General features: G+C 45.7%; 1 protein-coding gene across 1 annotated transcript in view; it reads left to right on the forward strand.

Moving 5' to 3' along the window:
* Positions 1 to 23905, forward strand: part of LOC132393530 (chloride intracellular channel protein 4-like) — a 100446-nt gene that overhangs the window by 41000 nt on the left and 35541 nt on the right. The window contains exons 2-3 of the mRNA XM_059968911.1: positions 1501 to 1610; positions 14065 to 14190. Coding sequence (XP_059824894.1) covers positions 1501 to 1610; positions 14065 to 14190 — 236 coding nt within the window. The remainder of the gene's footprint in view (positions 1 to 1500; positions 1611 to 14064; positions 14191 to 23905) is intronic.

Consider the following 23905-nt stretch of genomic DNA (forward strand, 5'->3'; position numbering starts at 1 on the left):
GTTCTACATGTAAACACAACACTTCCCTATACCGAGATCATCACACCAACACTCCAGACACCCAAAATCACCCCTGTCTCTGAAATGCATTCATGCATATGCAGACATCTCAGGCCAATGAGTCTTTCTTTGTTTCCAATCGACCCAGTCTGCAGCTCCAAGAACACCATTATACTGAGCTCCATTTTAAACTCTTATCTACAAACTACATTCAGATCTGAAGATTGATTGCTGTTGAAATTAATATTTGCTCTATTCCATATCTCCAGAATACATGCTAACAGCCACTTTATTAGGTATTTCCTGTACTTAGTGCAATGGCCGCTGAGCATATATGTTTGTGGTTTTCTGCTCCTGTAGCCCATCCACTTCATGGTTCAATGTATTTTGTGTTCAGAGATGCTCTTCTGCACAACACTGTTGTAATCCCTGGTTACTTGAGTTACTGTCGCTTTCCTGTCAGCTTGAACCAGTCTGGCAATTCTCCTCTGACCTCTCTAATTAACAAGGTGTTTTTGCCCACAGAACTGCCGCTCACCGGATGATTTTTGTTTTTCGCACCATTCTCTGTAAACTCTAGAGACTGTTGTGCGTGCGAATCCACCGAGATCAGCAGTTTCTGAGAAACTCAAACCACCCTGTCCTGGCACCAACAATCAATCCATGGTCAAAGGCAACCAGGTCACATTGCTTCCCCATTCTAGTGTTTGGTCTAAACAACAACTGAATCTCTTGACCATGTCTGCATGCTTTCTTGATTGGTTGATTAGATATTTTCATTAACGAGCAGGTGTACATCTGTACCTAATAGAGTGACCACTGAATGCAGAACATAGAGCATGCAAAGGGCCTTCAGCCTTCGATGTTGCACTGAACTAATTAAACTAGTAATTAAACTCCTAACTAAATGATGCACCATCAATAACTCTCTGAGACGTGAGGCAAGATATCAGCTTTTATTGACTGGAAGAAAGAACAAGCAGTGAGTGACCACCATACTACATCCTGGAGACTGAGGGCCGGGCTCAGGCCTCAATCGCCTTTATACCGGGGTCTGTGGGAGGAGCCACAGGAGCAGTCAGCAGGGGGCGTGTCCCGACAGGTATATGTAGTTCACCACACTAAACTAACCTCTTCTATCTACAGAAAGCCCATATTCCGCCATTCTCTGCCCATTCATATGCCTATCGAAGAACACCTCTTTTGTACCAGCCTACACCAGCTCCACTGGCAGCGCATTCCAGCGACCCACCAAAAGAAAAGGCAACTTGCTTAGATATTTGTATTAATGAGCAGGTGTACAGGTGTGCCTAATAAAATTAGCCACTGAGTGTACAAGTGTTGCTTGAACAGCTTCTGGTTGGCGAAAATATCAAGCATTGAATGTTGATTTGCTGTAGGCTCCTTAATTTTTCTGTTAGTTACCCAATTGACAGGCATTCAGAAAATCTCCAAAAAGGAAACTTCCTGACCCATTTTTTTTGTTGTTGTGTTCTATAGGCTGGTGGAGACGGTGAAAGCATTGGAAACTGCCCATTCTCCCAGCGGCTCTTTATGATCCTTTGGCTTAAGGGCGTGATATTTAATGTCACCACAGTCGACCTGAAGAGGTAAATGTCTTATAAGTATTCAGACCAATTTATTCTCCCTGTAAATGCCAGTTAGGTTTTAACAGAGTGGATTCAGAACTAAATCAACATTTCGACCATATAGTTATATAAGAGCAGAGATGTGCCATTCAGCCCATCAAGTCTGCTCTGCCATTCCATCATGGCTGATTATTATCCCTCAGAACTTCATTCTCCTGCCTTTTCCCTGTAGCCTTTGACACCCTTACTAATTAAGAAACTATGAAACTCCACTTTAAATACACCCAATAACTTAGCAATGAATTGCACAGAGTCACCACTTTCTAGATGAAGAAATTCCTTCTTATCTCTGGTCTAAAGGGACATTGTATGCTGAGGCTGTGCACTCTGGGCCTAGACTACAGTACTATAGGAAACATCCTTTTTCAATCTTTCTATTAATATCAACATACTGAGATAACAAAACTTGATACATAATTATTGGGATTACAAAATTAAAATGAACATAGAAGGATACATAAACAATAAGTACAATAAAATTAAGTCTCCCAAAATCATACATGATACGAATATAATATGAACAGGACAAAAAAAACAATCTAGGTATAACAATATGGAAAAAACAGAAAAAGAAGGAAAAAAATTACCCCAAACAAACCTTAAAAAAAAGAACTACTGTAACAGCTAACCACTAACTTAAAAAAAAAGAAAATGAAAAGAAACATGGGCTGTTTATAATATCTAAGAAAAGACAATCATCAGTGTCAGCAACTTCGATCCTCTCTACATGTATATAATCAGAAACAGAAAGAAATAGGTTTAGAAAAGGGTCAAATTACATCATATGAAAATATTGAATAAATGGCCTCCAAGTCTCTTCAAATTTAATAGAAGGATCATGTATGACACTTCTATTTTTTTCCAAATTTGAACATAACATAGTTTGAGAAAACCAATGAAATGTGGTAGGGGGATTAATCTCTTTCCAATTCAACAAAATAGATCTTTTAGCCATTAATGTAAGAAAAGCAATCATCCGACAAGCAGAAGGAGATAAATGAATTGATTCTATCATTGGTAAACCAAAAATTGCGGTGATAGGATGGGGTTGCAAATCAATACTCAATACCGTAGAAATAATATCAAAAATATTTTTCCAATATTTTTTCAAAGACTGACATGACCAAAACATATGAATTAGAGAGGCTGTCTCAAAATGACATCTGTCACATATAGGATTTATATGGGAATAAAAACGAGCCAATTTATCCTTGGACATATAAGCTCTGTGCACAACCTTAAATTGTATCAACGAATGTTTGGAACATATAGAGGATGAATTAACTAGTTGAAGAATTTTTTTTCCCCATTTCTCAATAGGAATAGTAATTCCCTTTCCCAATCATTCTTAATTTTATAAGAAGCCTCTGAACGTATTTTCATTATTATATTGTAAACATTTGATATTACACCTTTCTGAAAAGGATTTAATTCTAGAAATTTCTCCAAAATACCCATAGAATCCAGATTTGAAAAGGTAGGAAGTACAGTGTTTAAAAAGTTCCTAATCTGTAAATATCTAAAAAAAAGGGATCTGGGCAAATTATATTTATTAGATAATTGTTCAAAAGACATGAAACAATTATCCAAAAATAAATCGGAAAATAGCAGTATACCTTTAGTCTTTACAAGTTAAATAGGCTTGGTCCATAATAGAGGGATGAAAAAAGAAATTAGATACAATAGGAATTGCTAAAACAAATTGATTCAACCCAAAAAATTTCCGAAATTGGAACCATATAGGTAGAGTGTACTTAACTATCGGATTGTCAATTTGTTTATGCAATTTAGAAAAAGCAAAGGGAAGAGAAGTCCCTAAAATAGAACCCAATGAACACACTGTACAGATTTAGTTTCCAAATTACCCAATGAGGGCTTAGAGATAAATCCAAATCCCAAAACCAACAATTCAAATATCGGATATTAATTGCCCAATAATAAAATCTAAACTTTGGCAATGCCAGTCCACCTTTTTTAGACTTATGTAAATACCTTTTACCTAACCTAGGATTTTTATTCTGCCATATATATATGAAGAAATTTTTGAATCGACATTGTCAAAAAAGGATTTGGGAATAAAAATTGGTACTGCTTGAAATATATATAAGAATTTAGGTAAAATAATCATCTTAATAGCATTAATCTGACCTATCATTGATAAAGACAGTGGTGACAATTTAGTAAACAAACATTTAATCTGATCAATTAAGGGTAAAAAAATTAGCCTTAAATAAATTCTTATGTTTTTTTGTAATTTTAACCCCTAAGTATGTAAAATGATCAGTAACTAATCTAAAAGGTAAATTTCCGTAAATTGGAACCTGCATATTTAGGGGGAACAGGTCACTCTTAATAAGATTCAATTTATAGGAAACATTCTTTCCGTACCCATTCTGTCTCGGCCTTTCATTTATTCTTATGGAGATGTATTTCCTTGCAATATCTGAAATGATTTGTGGAAAACTTAACAGGATCCAAGTTTATTTACTTTGTGAAGCATTCAGTGATATATGTCAATTGAATTAACAATGAACACGTTCAAGGGCGAGTTGGGGACAGCTTCCAAATGTCACCACGTATTCCAGCACCTGCATCGCATAGCCAGAATGCTTAGCTGAACAATACAGAACACAAAACAGAATACAACAAGTAGCAAAAGCAAATATTGCTCTCTCCCTTCCACACCCATACACAGTCCTCTAACTCCAAAACAGTCCATATTCTCCAGCTTCCAGTGGACCCAGATTTGATGTGGACGTGCAGGCATTGAGCCTTCGACTGCCCCAGCAGACTCGCAGAGGTTCAAAGTCTCAGGGCTTCCGGCCTCAATTTCTGGATCTCCGATTCAACCCATGGGCCTCGATTCCTGTTTGGAGATGCTTTTTGCACAGTATGAGTATAGCTGACTGCATGGTGTGGATTGAGCTCCTCCGAAGTGCTCTTCAGCGTAAACAAGTTCCACTAAATTTGCTAAGTGTTCAGTACAAAATGTATGAAAATTACTTCTTTGTACTTCTTGACTCAAGCCTTTTAGAACATAGAACAGTACAGCACAGGAACAGGACCTCGGGCTCACAATATTGTACCGAACCAATTAAATTAGCTATCAAATGGCCAACTAAACTAATCGACTTTGTCTACACAATGTCCATAGTCGTCCATTTCCCTCACATTCATGTGCCCATCTAAATATCTTGTAAAAAATCCCTCTGCCACTATCCTAGGCACCCCCTCTTAGTGTAAAATCTTGCCCCTCACATCTCCTTTGAAATTACTTCATCTCACTTTAAATGTATGCCCTCTGGAATTAGACATTTCAATCCTTGGAAAAAGATATTGTCTACTCTATCAATGCCTCCAATAATATAATGAACTTCTATCAGATCTCCACTTGTCCAGAGAAAACAACCAAAGTTTGTCTAAAGTATATACCCTCTAATTCAGGCAGCATCACAGTAGACTTCTTCTGCACCCTCCCCAAAGTTTTGACATCCTTCCTACTGTGGGGTGACCAGGACTGTCTGCAATACTCCAGATGTGGCCTAACTGGAGTTTTATAAAGCTGTAGCATAACTTCCTGACTTTTGAACTCAATGCCTTGACCAATAAAGACAATCATGCCATATGCCACCTTAAGCACCTTATCAACCTGTGTAGCCACTTACAGGAAGCCATGAACTTGGACCCCAAAATCAGTCTGCTCAGTACACAGTTCGGGATCTTGCCCTTAACAGTGCACTGTGTCCTTACATTTGACTGACCAAGGTGCAATGCTTCATCTTTGGCTTGATTATCTCCACCTATACCTTCAACTGATCTGTCTGGAGATTGTTTGAGCGATCCAGTGAATCGCTGTCTTCAAGAAGATTACAGCAAGCAAGTGCGTACTCACATGGTCTTAAGGTGAAGAAACTTCAAGATGAGCACGAGTCAATGTTTAACTCAATTTTGCCAATTAACGTGTCCATTATTGGTGATGAAACTGTTGAGGAAGATTTGGGGCAAATGCTGAAGGTGAATGAGAGTACAGAGCTGACTGCCTTCCCTTTGTTCACTGCTGCGAAGGTGTCTTTGAGCGGCCTATCACTGCACGGCGTGCTGTGGCAGATGAGTAGACCTCTGTGCTTGTGGTGTCTCTCTCTTTCATTGATGAAGGAAGATGTTACTGTGGTTCTGCGTTATGGATTGGACTATTGTGTTTATGGACTGTGGACTTTCTCAGACTTAATGTTTTTATATACTTCATTTTTTGCCCGTTTCTTTCTGTTTTGTTGTGCGAGGGGAGGTAGTTTGGGGTCAATGTCCTTGTTGCATTTCATGTGGGGGAGGTGGAGTTTGGCGGATAGTGGGCTTGATGCTTCTCTCTGAATGAGTCTCATGTTCTTTCTTTGTCTCGTCGCTATCTGGAGAAGATGAATCTCAGAGTTGTTCTTCTCAATAAAATCAATTAAGTTAGTAAGACATGATTTGCACCAAGCAAAACTGCACTGGCTCTCCCTAATTAGGCTATGTCTATCCTTGTCTCTTGCTACCCTGAAGCTTCAGGAGTTGTGGTCACAGTTCTCTAACTGCTCAACCACTGGAAGGTCAGTGACCAGGCCAGGCTCGTTACTAAACACCCAGTTCAGTATAATTCCTCCTTTTGTTGGACCATCTACATATTGATTTAAAAAACCCTTGTGAATGGACCTACCCACAAAGACTCATTATGTCCAAAATGTCCCCTCTGAATGCAGTTGTGTTATTGTTCCTGATTAGTAGTGCAACTCTTTCTCCCCCTCCACGTCACCTCCCTCTCTGTCTTTTCTAAAACATCAAAAGTCTGGGACATTAAGCACTGATTCCTGTCCCTTTCTCAACCAAGTCTCTATAATGGCCACAACATCGTAGTTTCAAGTACTGATCCATATTCTATGTTCATCACCTTTACCCATAATACTCCTAGTATTAAAATACACATACTTCAAACTATCTGTTCCATCGTATCTAATACTTTGTTCCTGCCCATTTTTACTGGGCCTGTCATCTATCTTCTCCATCCCTCCCCCTTCTGACCTGCTTCTCTGGTTCTCATTTCCCAGTCAAACTAGTTTAAACCTTCCCATGGAGCACTTGCAAACTTCCTGGCTGGGATAGAGTCATAGAAAAGTACAGCACAGAAACAAGACCTTCGGCCCATCTAGTCCATACTGAACCATATAAGCTGCCCACTCCCATCGACCTGCAGCAGGAACACAGCCTTCCATACCCCTCCCATCCATGTACCTATCCAAACTTCACTTGCGTGTAGAAATCGAGCGTGATTTCGAAGTTGGTTCCCCTCCGGTTTAGATGCACCTATCCCTCTTGTACAGGTCACCCCTGCCCCAGAAGACGTCCCAATGATCCAAGAACCTGGAGCCCTGCCCCTGGCACCAGTTACTCAGCTGCTCATTCATCTGTACTGTCATCCTATTCTTTCAGCTTTAATTTTTGTCGTGCCCGGCTCTGCTGAGGGTTAATGCATTGAGACAGGTGGTTATAACTTGTCAACAACTAGTAGAAGGCAAGATAGATGTATAATGTTGAGTTAAATATATATCTGTTCTTCTTTGGCCTGAACTTATGAGTTTGATGATTCTGGCTTGTGGAATGTGACAGATCTGCCGACGTGGGTTTGGCATGTTGACTAGAGCATAGAACACTGAGCACGTATAGCACGGTACAGGCCCTCTTGGACCACAATGTTGTGCCAGCCTTAAAACCTACTATAAGATCGAGCTAACTCTTCAATATTCCTCCTCAATATCCCTCCATTTTTCTTTCATCCTGTGCCCGTCTGAGAGTCTCTTAAATCTCCCTAATGAATCTGCCTCTACCACCACCTCCGCTGGTACATTCAATGCAGCCACTACACTCTGTTCTTAAGAAAAAAAAACCTACTTCTCTTCTGATAGCCCCTCTGTACTTTTCTCCGCTCACCTCAACACTATGCCTGACAATATTAGCCAGTTCTGCTCTGGGGGAAAAATCTTCTGCTGTATACTCTAGCAGTGTCTCTTACCATCTTATACACCTCTATCAAAACACCTCTCATCTTCCTTTGCTCCAAAGAGATTAGTCCTAGCTTCTCCTCATGTGACATGTTCTCTAACCTAGGCAGCATCGCAGTAAATTGCCTCTACACCTGAAATTATCATTTAATGATTCTGGCTCGCAGAAAGCTTCTCTCTAAAGCTTCCACATCCTCCCTATAATTAGGAGACCAGAACTTCAAGTGATCTAGCCAGATTTTTATAGAGCTGTGAAATTAACTTGCAGCTCTTGAGCTCAGTCCTCCGACTAATGAGGACCAACACTCCATACCCCTTCTTACGCACCCTATTAACTTGCATGGTAACCTTGTGAGGGATCTGCAGGTGTGGATGCTAGATCCTCCTGTTCCTCCACACTGCTATAAATTCTGCCGATAACCTTGTACTTTACCTTAAAGTTTGACTTTCCAAAGTGAATCAGTTCACACTTTTCTGGATTAAACTCCATTTTCTACTTCTCAGCCCAGCTCTATATCCTGTCAATGTCCTGCTATAACCTCGTACACTGTCCACAACACCACCGCCATTTGTGCAATCTGCAAACTTGCTAACCCGCCTTCCCACTTCCTCATCCAAGTCATTTAGAAAAATCGCAAAGGGTCGAGTGGTCGCGGAACAGATCCCTGCAGTACACTGGGCTCTAGGCAGAATATGCCTCGAGACTGGTTTGTATCAGAACTAAATACAGTCTAATGTGTTTAATGAACTTGATTTCCAACTTTAAAAGCTGAAGAGCAACAAGTAAAATAAACATATGGAAAGATGCAAAGCTGCAAGCCAATTCCTCTTGCCTGAAGCGCAAAGACCCGAAATGAAAAGACACCGTATTTGTCTCAGTATCTCCAGACAAATTCTTGTTGTGTTTGATGACATGGCTTAGAAGGGGGAGCACTTTTCAGACAAATGCAAGCGTATATTATCGTGCTTTGTGAAACAGAGTGCAGGAAATATGTTGTATCTTGAATAGTCACAGGCAAATTAGAATCGTTACTACTTTTAAATTCTGTTGTTTAAATTGACTCTTCTTTTGAAGCATAATGTATTCCAAGTCACTTGAAGTCACTTTTTTTTAAAGCGTTAGTTAGATTTGCCTCTACAAATATGACAACACTACAAGAAACACTTTCATTAGTATAATCGAACTTGTGCTGTATTCTGGCTTCTTCCCCCTTCCTTTCCAGTTCTGATGAAGGGTCTCGGCCCGAAACGTTGACTGTTTATTCCTCTCCAGAGATGCTGCCTGACTGGCTGTTTGTGTGGACTATATTGAGAAAATAGCCCCATGCCTTTCTGTAGCTTCTCAGTCACTCTTGCTTTGACTCTTGTGTCTCACTCCCAGCGGTTTGGGTTGCAGGTCAGAACTTTGAGAGCAGTGGTTCTCAAGGGGCATGGTAGTTGAACGGAAAACGAGGTGCCTCTTATTACCACAATCAGGGATAAGGTACAGGAGCCAGAGGACACATCCTCAATGCTTTAGGATCAGTTTCTGCCCCTCCCATCAGATTTCTGAAAGGGTAATGATGCATCCCATGAACACTACCTCAAAATTTTTGCTGCCTTTTGCACTTATTTAATGTATTTTTAATATATATTTCTTATTGCAATTTATAGTTTTTAACATATGGTACTGTAATGCTGCCGCAACACAGCACACTTTACGACATATAGCAATGATATCAAAGCTGATTAGGATTCTGCCGTCTGTCAGCAAAAGTTCATCTTTCTTACAAAGGAGAGTAGTGACACCTAGCGATGGTGTCTGGTAATTGCTCTGGTCGAAGTATTTTGTTTGGTTTCCCAAAGCCCGGACATGTTCCTACCCGTTCTCTTGAATTATCCTTTAAGCTGCTCTTTATCATTGAGGCCACTGAGTCAATACAAGTTAAAACTTTATTTTGAATTGAGCAAAAATGTTGTTAAAGAAGGTAATTCTCCAGACTCTCTGCACCTTAATGTCATAATGGTTTTCTGTTTATGCATTTGAATGTGTGGATGTAGAATTTCATTTGGAAAGGATGTTCAAATATTGTGCAGTGCCTTTCACTCATCATAATAACATTTATGTGTGATTCTTACAGAGGCTTGGTCTAACATTTCTCTAATCTGGGATAAATTTGGGCATGGAAATCACTGTTAAGACCAGTGTAAGATTTTGTGGAGTTTCCAAAAATGAAACTGTTTAAGTGCAATTTGAAAAGAATTGGTTAATTATTGACGGTTATTGTTGGGTTTACTGAAAAATCCTTGTAAGTGCATTGATTGCTGATTGGAGTTACTGGACAGAGACTCCCAGAGTTACACAGCCCCTTGGCACAGTTCATCCATTCTAACTGAGTTTCATACCTGAGCTGCCTGATCTGAGTTTGTGTGTGAGTGGCTAGTCCGATTTGCCTGTGTTTGGTCCATATTCCTTTATACCCTTCCTATCCAGGCACCCGTCCAATGTAGGAATTGTACCTGCCTCTACCACTTGAACGTGTCTGTTCATTCTACATCCTCAGAGTGGAAAAAATTGCTTCTCAGGTCCTTTTAACCTTTCCCCTCTCACCTTAAATATATACTCTCTAGTTTAGACTCCCCTCCCTGGTGAAAGGTTCCTTAAGGTTGTTATAGTTGGGGGTGATAATGGAGACAAGCTCCCTCTACCTATTAAATGCTCCAATGGCGTGCGCCTCAAATAGTCTAGGACAACCAAGTCCAACTCTTGGCCCTCATGTGTGACTTAGAACCATTTCTACTGATAGGAGAAGGAGGTGATGGCGGGTTACTGGTGCCTTAAAACCAGTTGCTTAGGGCAGATGGGGCTCGTCAGCCCTGGTTAGCAGCTCATATAGGGGAAGGGAGACCCTAACTTCAAACCAGCTATACTCAGTCCTGGAGAAGGCTTTGGGAGTAAACCCCGAGGGGAAAATCCAGAGCTGGAGTCCCTAAGGCAGTTCAATGTTGACTGGCAACTCCTGCGATGCTGCTCTTACCAAACTGTATTGTCACTACCGTTAGAACCACAGAACATCACAGCACAGAAACAGGCCTTTTGGCCCTTCTTGGCTGTGCCGAACCATTTTTCTGCTTAGTCCCACTGACCTGCACCTGGCCCATATCCCTCCATACACCTCTCATCCATGTACCTGTCCAAGTTTTTCTTAAATGTCAAAAGTGAGCCGCATTCACCACTTCATCTGGCAGCTCATTCCACACTCCCACCACACTGTGTGAAGAAGCTCCCCCCAGTTTTCCCTTTAAACTTTTCCCCCTTCACTCTTAACCCATGAATTTTTTTTCTCCCCTAGCCTCAGTGGAAAAAGCCTGCTTGCATTCACTCTATCTATACCCATCATAATTTTATACACCTCGATCAAATCACTCCTCATTCTTCTATGCTCCAGGGAATAAAGTCCTAACCTATTCAACCTTTCTCTGTAACTCAGTTTCTCAAGTCCTGGCAACATCCTTGTAAACCTTCTCTGCACTCTTTCAACCTTATTAATATCCTTCCTGTAATTATGTAACAAAACTGCACACAATACTCCAAATTCGGTCTCACCAATGTCTTATACAACCTCACCATTACATTGCAACTCTGAAACTCAATACTTTGATTTATAAAGGCCAATGTACCAAAAGCTCTCTTTATAACCCTATCTACTTGTGATGCCACTTTTAGGGAATTTTGTATCTGTACTCCCAGATCCCTCTGTTCTACTACACTCCTCAGTGTCCTACCATTTACCTTGTATGTTCTATCTTGGTTTGACCTTCCAAAGTGCAGTACCTCACACTTGTCCCCATTAAACTCCATCTGCCATTTTTCTGCCCATTCCTCCAATTGGTCCAAATCTCTCTGCAAGTTTTGAAAACCTTCCTCACTGTTCACTTACACCTCCAATCTTTGCATCATCAGCAAATTTGCTGATCCAACTTGCCACATTATCATCCAGATCATTGATATAGATGACAAATAACAGTGGACCCAGCACTGATCCCTGTGGCACACCACTCGTCACAGGCCTCCACTCAGAGAAGCAATCCTCCACTACCACTCTCTGGCTTCTCCCATTGAGCCAATGTCTAATCCAATTTACTACCTCTCCATGTATACCTAGTGACTGAATCTTCCTATCTAACCTCCCATGCGGGACCTTGTCAAAGGCCTTACTGAAGTCGTATATACAACATCCACTGCCTTCCATTCATCCAGTTTCCTGGTAACTTCCTCAAAAAACTCTAATAGATTGGTTAAACATGACCTACCACGCACAAAGCCACGCTGACTTTATCTAATAAGTCCCTGTCTATCCAAATACTTGTAGATCCTATCTCTTGGTATTCCTTCCAATAATTTACCTACTACCAATGTTAAACTTACCGGCCTGTAATTTCCCTGCTTACTTTGAGCCCTTTTTAAACAATGGAACTACATGAGCTATCCTCCAATCCTCTGGCACCTGACCCGTGGATATCGACATTTTAAGTATTTCTGCCAGGGCCCCTGCAATTTCAACACTAGTCTCCTTCAAGGTCCGAGGGATTACCCTGTCAAGTCCTGGGGATTTATCTACTCTGGTTTGCCTCAAAACAGCAAGCACCTCCTCCTCTTTAATCTGTATGAGTTCCATGACCTCCCTACTTGTTTGCCTCATTTCCATAGACTCCATTCCAGTTTCCTTAGTAAATACAGATGCAAAAAACCCATTTAATATCTCTCCCATTTCTTTTGGTTCCATACATAGCCGACCACTCTGATCTTCAAGAGGACCAATTTTATCCTTTACTATCCTTTTGCCCTTAATATACCTGTAGAACCTCTTGGGATTATCCTTCACCATGACTGCCAAAGCAACCTTTGGGTTCCTTTGTTCCTTTGGGTTCATCAGATGCGTGGAGAGGGAACTTGCTACATGAGCAGCAGCTTGTTCCCCATATTGTACTGCCCAGGCTTGGTAATCTGGACAGCTAGGACCCAATATCTGGTCAACTCTGACCAATTGGGGCCCTCACCTAGTGAAAAAGATAACCATCCTCCCTCTCTCTGCCCCTCATTCTTTATAAGTTCTACAAGGTCACCTCAGCTTCAGCATATCAATGGGTCAATAATGATAGGTCAACAACTTGTAGATTTGTAAGTTCTGAAACTTAATCACTAGTAAAATCTTAGTATGCAACTCTAACAAAGATGTCATAACACATGGAGATACACGAGACTGCAGATGCTGGAACTGTAGCAAAATAAAGTTCTAGAAGAACTCAGTGGGTCAGTCAGCATCTGTGGAGGCAGAAGGATATCTGATGTCACAAGAGAGCCTATAGAGAAGAGGTTTAACACACTGACACAGTGGTCCCAAGATAACAACCTCTCCTTCAATGTCCAAAAAACAAGAGCTGATCAAAGATTACAGGAGGACACAGACTCAGCCCCAATCAGCATCAATGGGATTGCAATTGAGAGGGTGAGTAGTTTCAAGTTCCTCGGTATGCACATAGAAGATCTTACCTGGACTGTACACACTGGCTGTGTGGTTAAAATAAAAGCAGGACAGCATCTCTTCCACCTCAGGTGACTGAAGAAGTTTGGCATGTGCCCCCAAATCCTCAAGACCTTCTACAGGGGCACCATTGAGAGCATCCTGCCTGGCTGTATCACCTCCTGGTACGTGAACTGCACCAACCTTGATCTCTGGGCACTGCAGAGAGTGGTACAGATAGCTTAGTGAATCTGTGGATGTGAACTTCCCTCCACCGAGGACGTTTACGGCAGCAGGTACATAAAGAAGGCCTGGAAGACCCTCAGAGACACCCGTCACCCCAGCTATATTTCAGCTGCTTTTGTCAGGTAAACAGTACCCCTGCATTAAAGCCAGGACCAACAGGCTATGGGACAGCTTCTTTCTACAAGCCATGAGACTTATAAATCTACATGTCTGTACATTGTGACGGAGTCATAACGCAAAGGTTTTTACTCCCTCCCGTTGTGGGACGGATGTAAGATTTAAGTAAGTTCAAATTCAAACATATTAATTAATATAGTTCAGGGATTTCAAACCTTTTTTATGCCATGGACCCCTACCATTAACCAAGGGGTCTGTGAAGCCCAGGTTGGGAACCCCTACATCTTTCAAATGATTTTTGGTGGGAGTTTTATAAAGAGAAGTGAGAAGCAAGTTCCTTGGCTCAGGTTCAATTTCCTTCTGCCTCTTTGGATCAGCAAGAGACAATTTTCTGTACGAACGAGGTGACGTTGGCCTCTTTGCTCATGTTTCATTGATCACAGTCATATTAGTTATGTAAGTGAGAGTAGAGAGACTTTGTGCAGTAAAGTTGAGAATCGCATTGTTTCTCATCAGGAAGCCTGCCGATTTGCAAAATCTGGCTCCTGGCACCAATCCTCCATTTCTGACCTTCAATGGAGAGGTGAAAACAGATGTTAACAAGATAGAAGAGTTCCTGGAAGAAAAGTTGGTGCCACCAAGGTGAGTCTCCATGCATTTCAGATTCAGGTTTGTTTATTTATCATGTACATCGAAACATACAGTGAAATGTGTCACTTGTGTTAAAGGCTAACACAAGCTAACAATGCGATGGACAAAGAAAGACCATAGTAGAGAGGCAGGACATTGAAGCTTCGGTGTTTGTTTGTTTATTTATTTAGTGAAATACAGTACGGAAAAGGCCCTTCTGGCCATTCAAGCCGAGCCACCCAGCAACCTCTGATTTAACCCTAGCCTAATCACAGCGCAATTTACAATGACCAGTTAACCCACCAACTGGTATGTCTTTGAAAGTGGGAGGAGATTGGAGCACCCAGAGGAAACCCACGTGGTCACGGTGATAACATATAAACTCCTTACGGGCAGTGGTGGGGGTTGAACCTGGGTCACCTGTACTGTAAAGCATTGTGCTAACCACTACACTACTGTGCTTTTTCTGCAATTAAGTGGGTTTAGTGCTCCAGTATACCACCCCCACCCCAAAAATTGTGACTTAGCAGATCAAAAATAGTACATGGTATAGCACAGTGCAGATCCTCTAACTCAGGGGTCAGCAACCTTTACCACTGAAAGAGCCACTTGGACCCGTTTCCCACAGAAAAGAAAACACTGGGAGCCGCAAAACCCGTTTGACATTTAAAATGAAATAACACTGCATACAACGTTTTGTTTTGCCTTTATGCTATGTATAAACAACCTATAATGTGTTGCATTTATGAAATTGATGAACTCCTGCAGAGAAAACGAAATTACATTTCTGCATGCAACAAAAACATTTTGACCTCCGAAAAAAAGACGTTGGGTTGAAGGTTACTTTTAAGTAAAATACTCAATGTCTATTTGAGTCCTTCTTGTATTTATGAAAAACGCCAAACTTAAATTTGCCGCCAGCAGCAAACCAAAAATAATGTCAGCCAGCTGTCAACCTGAAAAATAAAATGACTATTTCACTGAACAATGAAAACATATGAATATACGTAAAATAATAGGCAATTAAAATATTTATCATCCTTGTTCAGGTTGACTCACACCTGACAATGCAGTCGTATTCAGTAGGGATGGATCGATGCTTAGGGGAGTGACCGGGAAGGATAATGTGTTTTTTTCCTCTCTGAACTCACAGAAGCGTTTCCCAAACGATGTTTGCATTGCGATGATTGCAGAATGTAAATACTCCGAATTTATCATGTCGTGACCTTGTTTGAACTCTCTCAAATTGGGGAAGTGAGACAATGTGCCTTTCTGTAAATCTCTGGCAAGCAACGTCAACTTGCGCTCGAATGCCAAAACATCCTCCAACATATGCAGGGCTGTACGTCCTTACCCCGTTGAAGAGCTGTGTTCAGCGTGTTCAGATGCGCTGTCATGTCTACCATGAAGTGTAGCTTTTCCAGCCACTCTGGCTGTTCCAGCTCAGGAAAGGTGAGCCCTTTGCTGCCCAGGAAAGTTTTCACTTCTTCCAGACACGCGACAAAGCGTTTCAGCACCTCCCCTCTGGACAGCCATCGATAAAAACACGTTGTAGTGGTGTGCTACATGCAGTCAGTAAACTGCAGTCAAAGATAACTTTATTCGAACTAAACAGCCTTGCTTTTAAGCCTCCCTCAACCCGCCCACCATGGGCGCGGATGCTGCAAAAGACACGTACTCACAAACCCCCGTAGGCTATCTCCCTCAGCCTGAACGCTGGCTAATTGTGAGCCGGTTCGGATGTGTCAGGAAATGGGTCGCCACAATGTCTTATTTAGATTGTACAAGATCACCATAATCTTCAAATTTAGATTTACATTTCAAAAACTAACAAACTAACATAAAATACATTTTAATTAAATACTGACCATGTAGCGGTGTGCTACACGCAGCGCTAAAATTATGACACGGAGTCGGTAACTGCAGTCGAAGGAAAAAACTTTATTCGAAATCTTCAGCCTCACTTTTAAGCCTCCCTCAACCTGCCCCCCATGGCGCAGAGGCTCCAAAGCTCTGTGCTCGCAAACCCCCGTAGGCTATCTAATTGTGAGTCGGTTCGGATGTGCCAGGAAAAGGGTCGCCACAGCCAATTATTTCCCAAAGCAACAGGGAGCCGCAGCACAGACGTAAAAGAGCCACATGTGGCTCCGGAGCCGCGGGTTGCCGAACCCCGCTCTAACTCATGATGTTTTGCCAACCTTTTAACTTCAAGGTCAGAAAAGAAGTGGCCCCAGTAGTCTCAGTCAGTGAATCTTCTGTCTATGCTATTATCTCCTGTAAAACATAGGCTCTTGCATTGTTACGCAGCCCCATGTGTGGCAGCAACTCAAACTGCAGGTTAACCTTGAGGGAATCCTGTGCGAGGTCTTCCTCATCCCTTTGTGCCTCCGATTTCTGAATTTGCTCCCCACTTGAAAGAAGCCCGTGCTTTTTATTCCTTCTTCCAAAGTGCATGGCCCTACACTGGAAATGCAGACAGACAGCTACATGGCAAAGGCATTACAGCAAAAGGAATGGGAGAAGGGTGGACCACTCAGCCCTTCGTACCTGTACCTCCATTGAATGAGATAAGTCTTGTCTGTAAGCTGAATGCCACCTTCCGACACCATCACTGGATCTCTCGATTCCCATAGTTCTCATAAGCACCACTGTTTAACTTTCAATTTTATCTTCTCAAGAACTGAGAAAAGTTGCCCATGGACATAAACTGTAAAAACAAAAGGTGAAAGAAAGAATAGGTAATTATAAGTGCCATGACATCTCAGGGCAGGATTAGATCATTTGGCCCATCAGGTTTGCTCTGAATACAGTGGTGCTGAAGACACAGAGAGAAAGAACAGAGATGCTAACGAAAAATGGTAAGTGGCATTTTTTGTCTGAGAACAATTGCTCGATGCAAAACGCAAAGTATTTCAATCACCACTGTGTCCAGTGGTTCATGGGAGCTGGAAGGGTAATATATCGGTGACTCTTCCTGAGGACAGGTGGAACTGAACGGGTGATGTCTCGGTGACTCTTCCTGAGGACGGGGGAGCTGAAGGGGTAACGTCTCGGTGACTCTACCTGAGGACGGGGGAGCTGAAGGGGTAATGTCTCGGTGACTCTTCCTGAGGACAGGGGGAGCTGAAAGGGTGATGTCTCGGTGACTCTTCCTGAGGACAGGGGGAGTTGAAGGGGTGATGTCTCGGTGACTCTTCCTGATGACAGGGGAGCTGAAGGGGTAATGTCTCGGTGACTCTTCCTGAGGACGCGGGAGCTGAAGGGGTAATGTCTCGGTGACTCTTCCTGAGGACAGGGAGCTGAAGGGGTAATGTCTCAGTGACTCTTGCTGAGGACAGGGGGAGCTGAAGGGGTGATGTCTCAGTGACTCTTGCTGAGGACAAGGGGAGCAGAAGGGGTGATGTCTCGGTGACTCTTCCTGAGGACGCGGGAGCTAAAGGGGTAATGTCTCAGTGACTCTTGCTGAGGACAGGGGGAGCTGAAGGGGAGATGTCTCGGTGACTCTTCCTGACGACAGGGAGCTGAAGGGGTAATGTCTCGGTGACTCTTCCTGAGGACAGAGGGAGCTGAAGGGGTGATGTCACGGTGACTCTTCCTGAGGACAGGGGGAGCTGAAGGGGTGATGTCTCAGTGACTCTTCCTGAGGACGGGGAGCTGAAGGGGTGACAAGGGGTGATGTCTCGGTGACTCTTCCTGAGGACAGAGGGAGTTGAAGGGGTGATGTCTCGGTGACTCTTCCTGACGACGGGGCAGCTGAAGGGGTAATGTCACGGTGACTCTTCCTGTGGACAGGGAGCAGAAGGGGTGATGTCTCGGTGACTCTTCCTGAGGACAGAGGGAGCTGAAGGGGTGATGTCTCGGTGACTCTTCCTGTGGACAGGGAGCAGAAGGGGTGATGTCTCGGTGACTCTTCCTGAGGACAGAGGGAGCTGAAGGGGTGATGTCACAGTGACTCTTCCTGAGGACAGGGAGCTGAAGGGGTGATGTCGCGGTGACTCTTCCTGAGGACAGAGGGAGCTGAAGGGGTAATGTCACGGTGACACTTCCTGAAGACAGGGGGAGCTGAAGGGGTGATGTCTCGATGACTCTTCCTGAGGACAGAGGGACCTGAAGGGGTGATGTCTCCGTGACTCTTCCTGAGGACAGGGAGCTGAAGCGGTGATGTCTCGGTGACTTCCTGAGGACAGGGAGCTGAAGGGGTAATGTCTCGGTGACTCTTCCTGAGGACAGGGGGAGCTGAAGGGGTGATGTCTCGGTGACTCTTCCTGAGGACAGGGGGAGCTGAAGGGGTGATGTCTCGGTGACTTCCTGAGGACAGAGAGCTGAAGGGGTGAATTCTCGGTGACTCTTCCTGAGGACAGAGGGAGCTGAAGGGGTGATGTCTTGGTGACTCTTCCTGAGGACAGAGGGAGCTGAAGGGGTAATGTCTCGGTGACTCTTCCTGAGGTCTGAGGGAGCTGAAGGGGTGATGTCACAGTGACTCTTCCTGAGGACAGGGAGCTGAAGGGGTAATGTCTCTGTGACTCTTCCTGAGGACAGGGGGAGCTGAAGGGGTGATTTATCGGTGACTCTTCCTGAGGACAGGGGGAGCTGAAGGGGTAATTTCTCGGTGACTCTTCCTGAGGGCAGGGAGCTGAAGGGGTGAAGTCTCGGTGACTCTTCCTGAGGACAGGGGGAGCTGAAGGGGTGAAGTCTCGGTGACTCTTCCTGAGGACAGGGGGAGCTGAAGGGGCGATGTCTCAGTGACTCTTCCTGAGGACAGGGGGAGCTGAAGGGGCGATGTCTCAGTGACTCTTCCTGAGGACAGGGGGAGCTGAGGGGGTAATGTCTCGGTGACTTCCTGAGGACAGGGAGCTGAAGGGGTGATGTCTTGGTGACTCTTCCTGAGGACAGAGGGAGTTGAAGGGATGATGTCTCGGTGACTCTTCCTGACAGAGGGAGCTGAAGGGGTGATGTCTCAGTGACTCTTCCTGAGGACAGAGGGAGCTGAAGGGGTGATGTCTCGGTGACTCTTCCTGAGGACAGGGAGCTGAAGGGATGATGTCTTGGTGGCACTTCCTGAGGACAGAGGGAGCTGAAGGGATGATGTCTTGGTGAATCTTCCTGAGGACAGAGGGAGTTGAAGGGGTGATGTCTCAGTGACTCTTCCTGAGGACAGGGGGAGCTGAAGGGGTCATGTCTTGGTGACTGTTCCAGAGGACAGGGAGCTGAAGGGGTAATGTCTTGGTGACTCTTCCTGAGGGCAGGGAGCTGAAGGGGTGATGTCTCGGTGACTCTTCCTGAGGACAGAGGGAGCTGAAGGGGTGATGTCTCGGTGAATCTTCCTGAGGACAGGGAGCTGAAGGGGTGATGTCTCGGTGACGCTTACTGAGGACAGAGGGAACTGAAGGTGCGATGTCACAGTGACTCTACCTGAGGACAGAAGGAGCTGAAGGGGTGATGTCACAGTGACTCTTCCTGAGGACAGAGGGAGCTGAAGGGGTGATGTCTCAGTGACTCTTCCTGAAGACAGGGAGCTGAAGGGGTGATGTCTCGGTGAATCTTCCTGAGGACAGGGAGCTGAAGGGGTGATGTCTCGGTGACGCTTACTGACGACACAGGGAGCTGAAGGGGTAATGTCTCGGTGACTCTTTCTGACGACAGGGAGCTGAAGGGGTGATGTCTCGGTGAACCTTCCTGAGGACAGGGAGCTGAAGGGGTGATGTCTCGGTGACGCTTACTGACGACACAGGGAGCTGAAAGGGTAATGTCTCCGTGACTCTTCCTGAGGACAGGGAGCTGAAGGGGTAATGTCTTGGTGACTCTTCCTGAGGACAGGGAGCTGAAGGGGTGATGTCTCGGTGACTCTTCCTGTGGACAGGGAGCAGAAGGGGTGATGTCTCGGTGACTCTTCCTGAGGACAGAGGGAGCTGAAGGTGCGATGTCACAGTGACTCTTCCTGAGGACAGAGGGAGCTGAAGGGGTGATGTCACTGTGACTCGACCTGAGGACAGAAGGAGCTGAAGGGGTGATGTCTCGGTGTCTTCCTGAGGACAGAGGGAGCTGAACGGGTAATGTCTCGGTGACTCTTCCTGAGGACAGAGAGCTGAAGGGGTGATGTCTCGGTGACTCTTCCTGAGGACAGGGAGCTGAACGGGTAATGTCTCGGTGAATCTTCCTGAGGACAGAGAGCTGAAGGGGTGATGTCTCGGTGACTCTTCCTCAGGACAGAGGGAGCTGAAGGGGTAATGTCACGGTGACTCTTCCTGAGGACAGAGGGAGCTGAAGGGGTTATGTCTCAGTGACTCTTGCTGAGGACAGGGGGAGCTGAAGGGGTGATGTCTCGGTGACTCTTCCTGAGGACAGAGGGAGTTGAAGGGGTGATGTCTCGGTGACTCTTCCTGTGGACAGGGAGCAGAAGGGGTGATGTCTCGGTGACTCTTCCTGAGGACAGAGGGAGCTGAAGGGGTGAAGTCTCAGTGATTCTTCCTGAGGACAGGGAGCTGAAGGGGTCATGTCTTGGTGACTCTTCCAGAGGACAGGGAGCTGAAGGGGTAATGTCTTGGTGACTGTTCCTGAGGATGGGGGAGCTGAAGGGGTAAGGTCATGGTGACTCTTCCTATGGACAGGGAGCTGAAGGGGTGATGTCTCGGTGACTCTTCCTGAGGACAGAGGGAGCTGAAGGGGTGATGTCTCGGTGACTCTTCCTGAGGACAGGGGGAGCTGAAGGGGTGATGTCTCGGTGTCTTCCTGAGGACAGAGTGATCTGAAGGGGTAATGTCACGGTGACTCTTCCTGAGCACTGAGGGAGCTGAAGGGGTGATGACTCGCTGACTCCTACTGGGGACAGAGGGTTGAAAGGGTCATGTCTCGGTGACTCTTCCTGAGGACAGAGGGAGCTGAAGGGGTAATGTCACGGTGACTCTTCCTGAAGACAGGGGGAGCTGAAGGGGTGATGTCTCGATGACTCTTCCTGAGGACAGAGGGAGTTGAAGGGGTGATGTCTCGGTGACTCTTCCTGAGGACAGGGGGAGCTGAAGGGGTAATGTCTCGGTGACTCTTCCTGAGGACAGGGAGCTCAAGGGGTGAATTCTCGGTGACTCTTCCTGAGGACAGAGGGAGCTGAAGGGGTGATGTCTTGGTGACTCTTCCTGAGGACAGAGGGAGCTGAAGGGGTGATGTCACAGTGACTCTTCCTGAGGACAGGGAGCTGAAGGGGTAATGTCTCTGTGACTCTTCCTGAGGACAGGGGGAGCTGAAGGGGTGATTTATCGGTGACTCTTCCTGAGGACAGGGGGAGCTGAAGGGGTAATTTCTCGGTGACTCTTCCTGAGGACAGGGGGAGCTGAAGGGGTGAAGTCTCGGTGACTCTTCCTGAGGACAGGGGGAGCTGAAGGGGCGATGTCTCAGTGACTCTTCCTGAGGACAGGGGGAGCTGAAGGGGCGATGTCTCAGTGACTCTTCCTGAGGACAGGGGGAGCTGAGGGGGTAATGTCTCGGTGACTTCCTGAGGACAGGGAGCTGAAGGGGTGATGTCTTGGTGACTCTTCCTGAGGACAGAGGGAGTTGAAGGGATGATGACTCGGTGACTCTTCCTGACAGAGGGAGCTGAAGGGGTGATGTCTCAGTGACTCTTCCTGAGGACAGAGGGAGCTGAAGGGGTGATGTCTCGGTGACTCTTCCTGAGGACAGGGAGCTGAAGGGATGATGTCTTGGTGGCTCTTCCTGAGGACAGAGGGAGTTGAAGGGATGATGTCTTGGTGAATCTTCCTGAGGACAGAGGGAGTTGAAGGGGTGATGTCTCAGTGACTCTTCCTGAGGATAGGGGGAGCTGAAGGGGTCATGTCTTGGTGACTGTTCCAGAGGACAGGGAGCTGAAGGGGTAATGTCTTGGTGACTCTTCCTGAGGATGGGGGAGCTGAAGGGGTAAGGTCATGGTGACTCTTCCTATGGACAGGGAGCTGAAGGGGTAATGTCTCGGTGACTCTTCCTGAGGGCAGGGAGCTGAAGGGGTGATGTCTCGGTGACTCTTCCTGAGGACAGAGGGAGCTGAAGGGGTGATGTCTCAGTGACTCTTCCTGAGGACAGAGGGAGCTGAAGGGGTGATGTCTCAGTGACTCTTCCTGAAGACAGGGGGGAGCTGAAGGGGTGATGTCTCGGTGACTCTTTCTGACGACAGGGAGCTGAAGGGGTGATGTCTCGGTGAATCTTCCTGAGGACAGAGAGCTGAAGGGGTGATGTCTCGGTGACTCTTCCTGAGGACAGAGAGCTGAAGGGGTAATGTCTCCGTGACTCTTCCTGAGGACAGGGGGAGCTGAAGGGGTGATGTCTCGGTGACGCTTACTGACGACACAGGGAGCTGAAGGGGTGATGTCTCAGTGACTCTTCCTGAGGACAGAGGGAGCTGAAGGGGTGATGTCTCGGTGACTCTTCCTGAGGACAGAGGGAGCTGAAGGGGTAATGTCTCGGTGACTCTTCCTGAGGTCTGAGGGAGCTGAAGGGGTGATGTCACAGTGACTCTTCCTGAGGACAGGGAGCTGAAGGGGTAATGTCTCTGTGACTCTTCCTGAGGACAGGGGGAGCTGAAGGGGTGATTTATCGGTGACTCTTCCTGAGGACAGGGGGAGCTGAAGGGGTAATTTCTCGGTGACTCTTCCTGAGGGCAGGGAGCTGAAGGGGTGAAGTCTCGGTGACTCTTCCTGAGGACAGGGGGAGCTGAAGGGGTGAAGTCTCGGTGACTCTTCCTGAGGACAGGGGGAGCTGAAGGGGCGATGTCTCAGTGACTCTTCCTGAGGACAGGGGGAGCTGAAGGGGCGATGTCTCAGTGACTCTTCCTGAGGACAGGGGGAGCTGAGGGGGTAATGTCTCGGTGACTTCCTGAGGACAGGGAGCTGAAGGGGTGATGTCTTGGTGACTCTTCCTGAGGACAGAGGGAGTTGAAGGGATGATGTCTCGGTGACTCTTCCTGACAGAGGGAGCTGAAGGGGTGATGTCTCAGTGACTCTTCCTGAGGACAGAGGGAGCTGAAGGAGTGATGTCTCGGTGACTCTTCCTGAGGACAGGGAGCTGAAGGGATGATGTCTTGGTGGCTCTTCCTGAGGACAGAGGGAGTTGAAGGGATGATGTCTTGGTGAATCTTCCTGAGGACAGAGGGAGTTGAAGGGGTGATGTCTCAGTGACTCTTCCTGAGGACAGGGGGAGCTGAAGGGGTCATGTCTTGGTGACTGTTCCAGAGGACAGGGAGCTGAAGGGGTAATGTCTTGGTGACTCTTCCTGAGGGCAGGGAGCTGAAGGGGTGATGACACGGTGACTCTTCCTGAGGTCAGAGTGAGCTGAAGGGTCGATGTCTCCGTTTCTCTTCCTGTGGACAGAGGGAGCTGAAGGGGTGATGTCTCAGTGACTCTTCCTGAGGACAGAGGGAGCTGAAGGGGTGATGTCTCGGTGACTTCCTGAGGACAGAGGGAGCTGAAGGGGTGATGTCTCCGTGACTCTTCCTGAGGACAGAGGGAGCTGAAGGGGTGATGTCTCAGTGACTCTTCCTGAAGACAGGGGGGAGCTGAAGGGGTGATGTCTCGGTGACTCTTTCTGACGACAGGGAGCTGAAGGGGTGATGTCTCGGTGAATCTTCCTGAGGACAGGGAGCTGAAGGGGTGATGTCTCGGTGATGCTTACTGACGACACAGGGAGCTGAAGGGGTAATGTCTCCGTGACTCTTCCTGAGGACAGGGGGAGCTGAAGGGGTGATGTC

This window comes from Hypanus sabinus, chromosome 4 (assembly GCF_030144855.1).
Source record: "Hypanus sabinus isolate sHypSab1 chromosome 4, sHypSab1.hap1, whole genome shotgun sequence".
Lineage (NCBI taxonomy): Eukaryota > Metazoa > Chordata > Chondrichthyes > Myliobatiformes > Dasyatidae > Hypanus > Hypanus sabinus.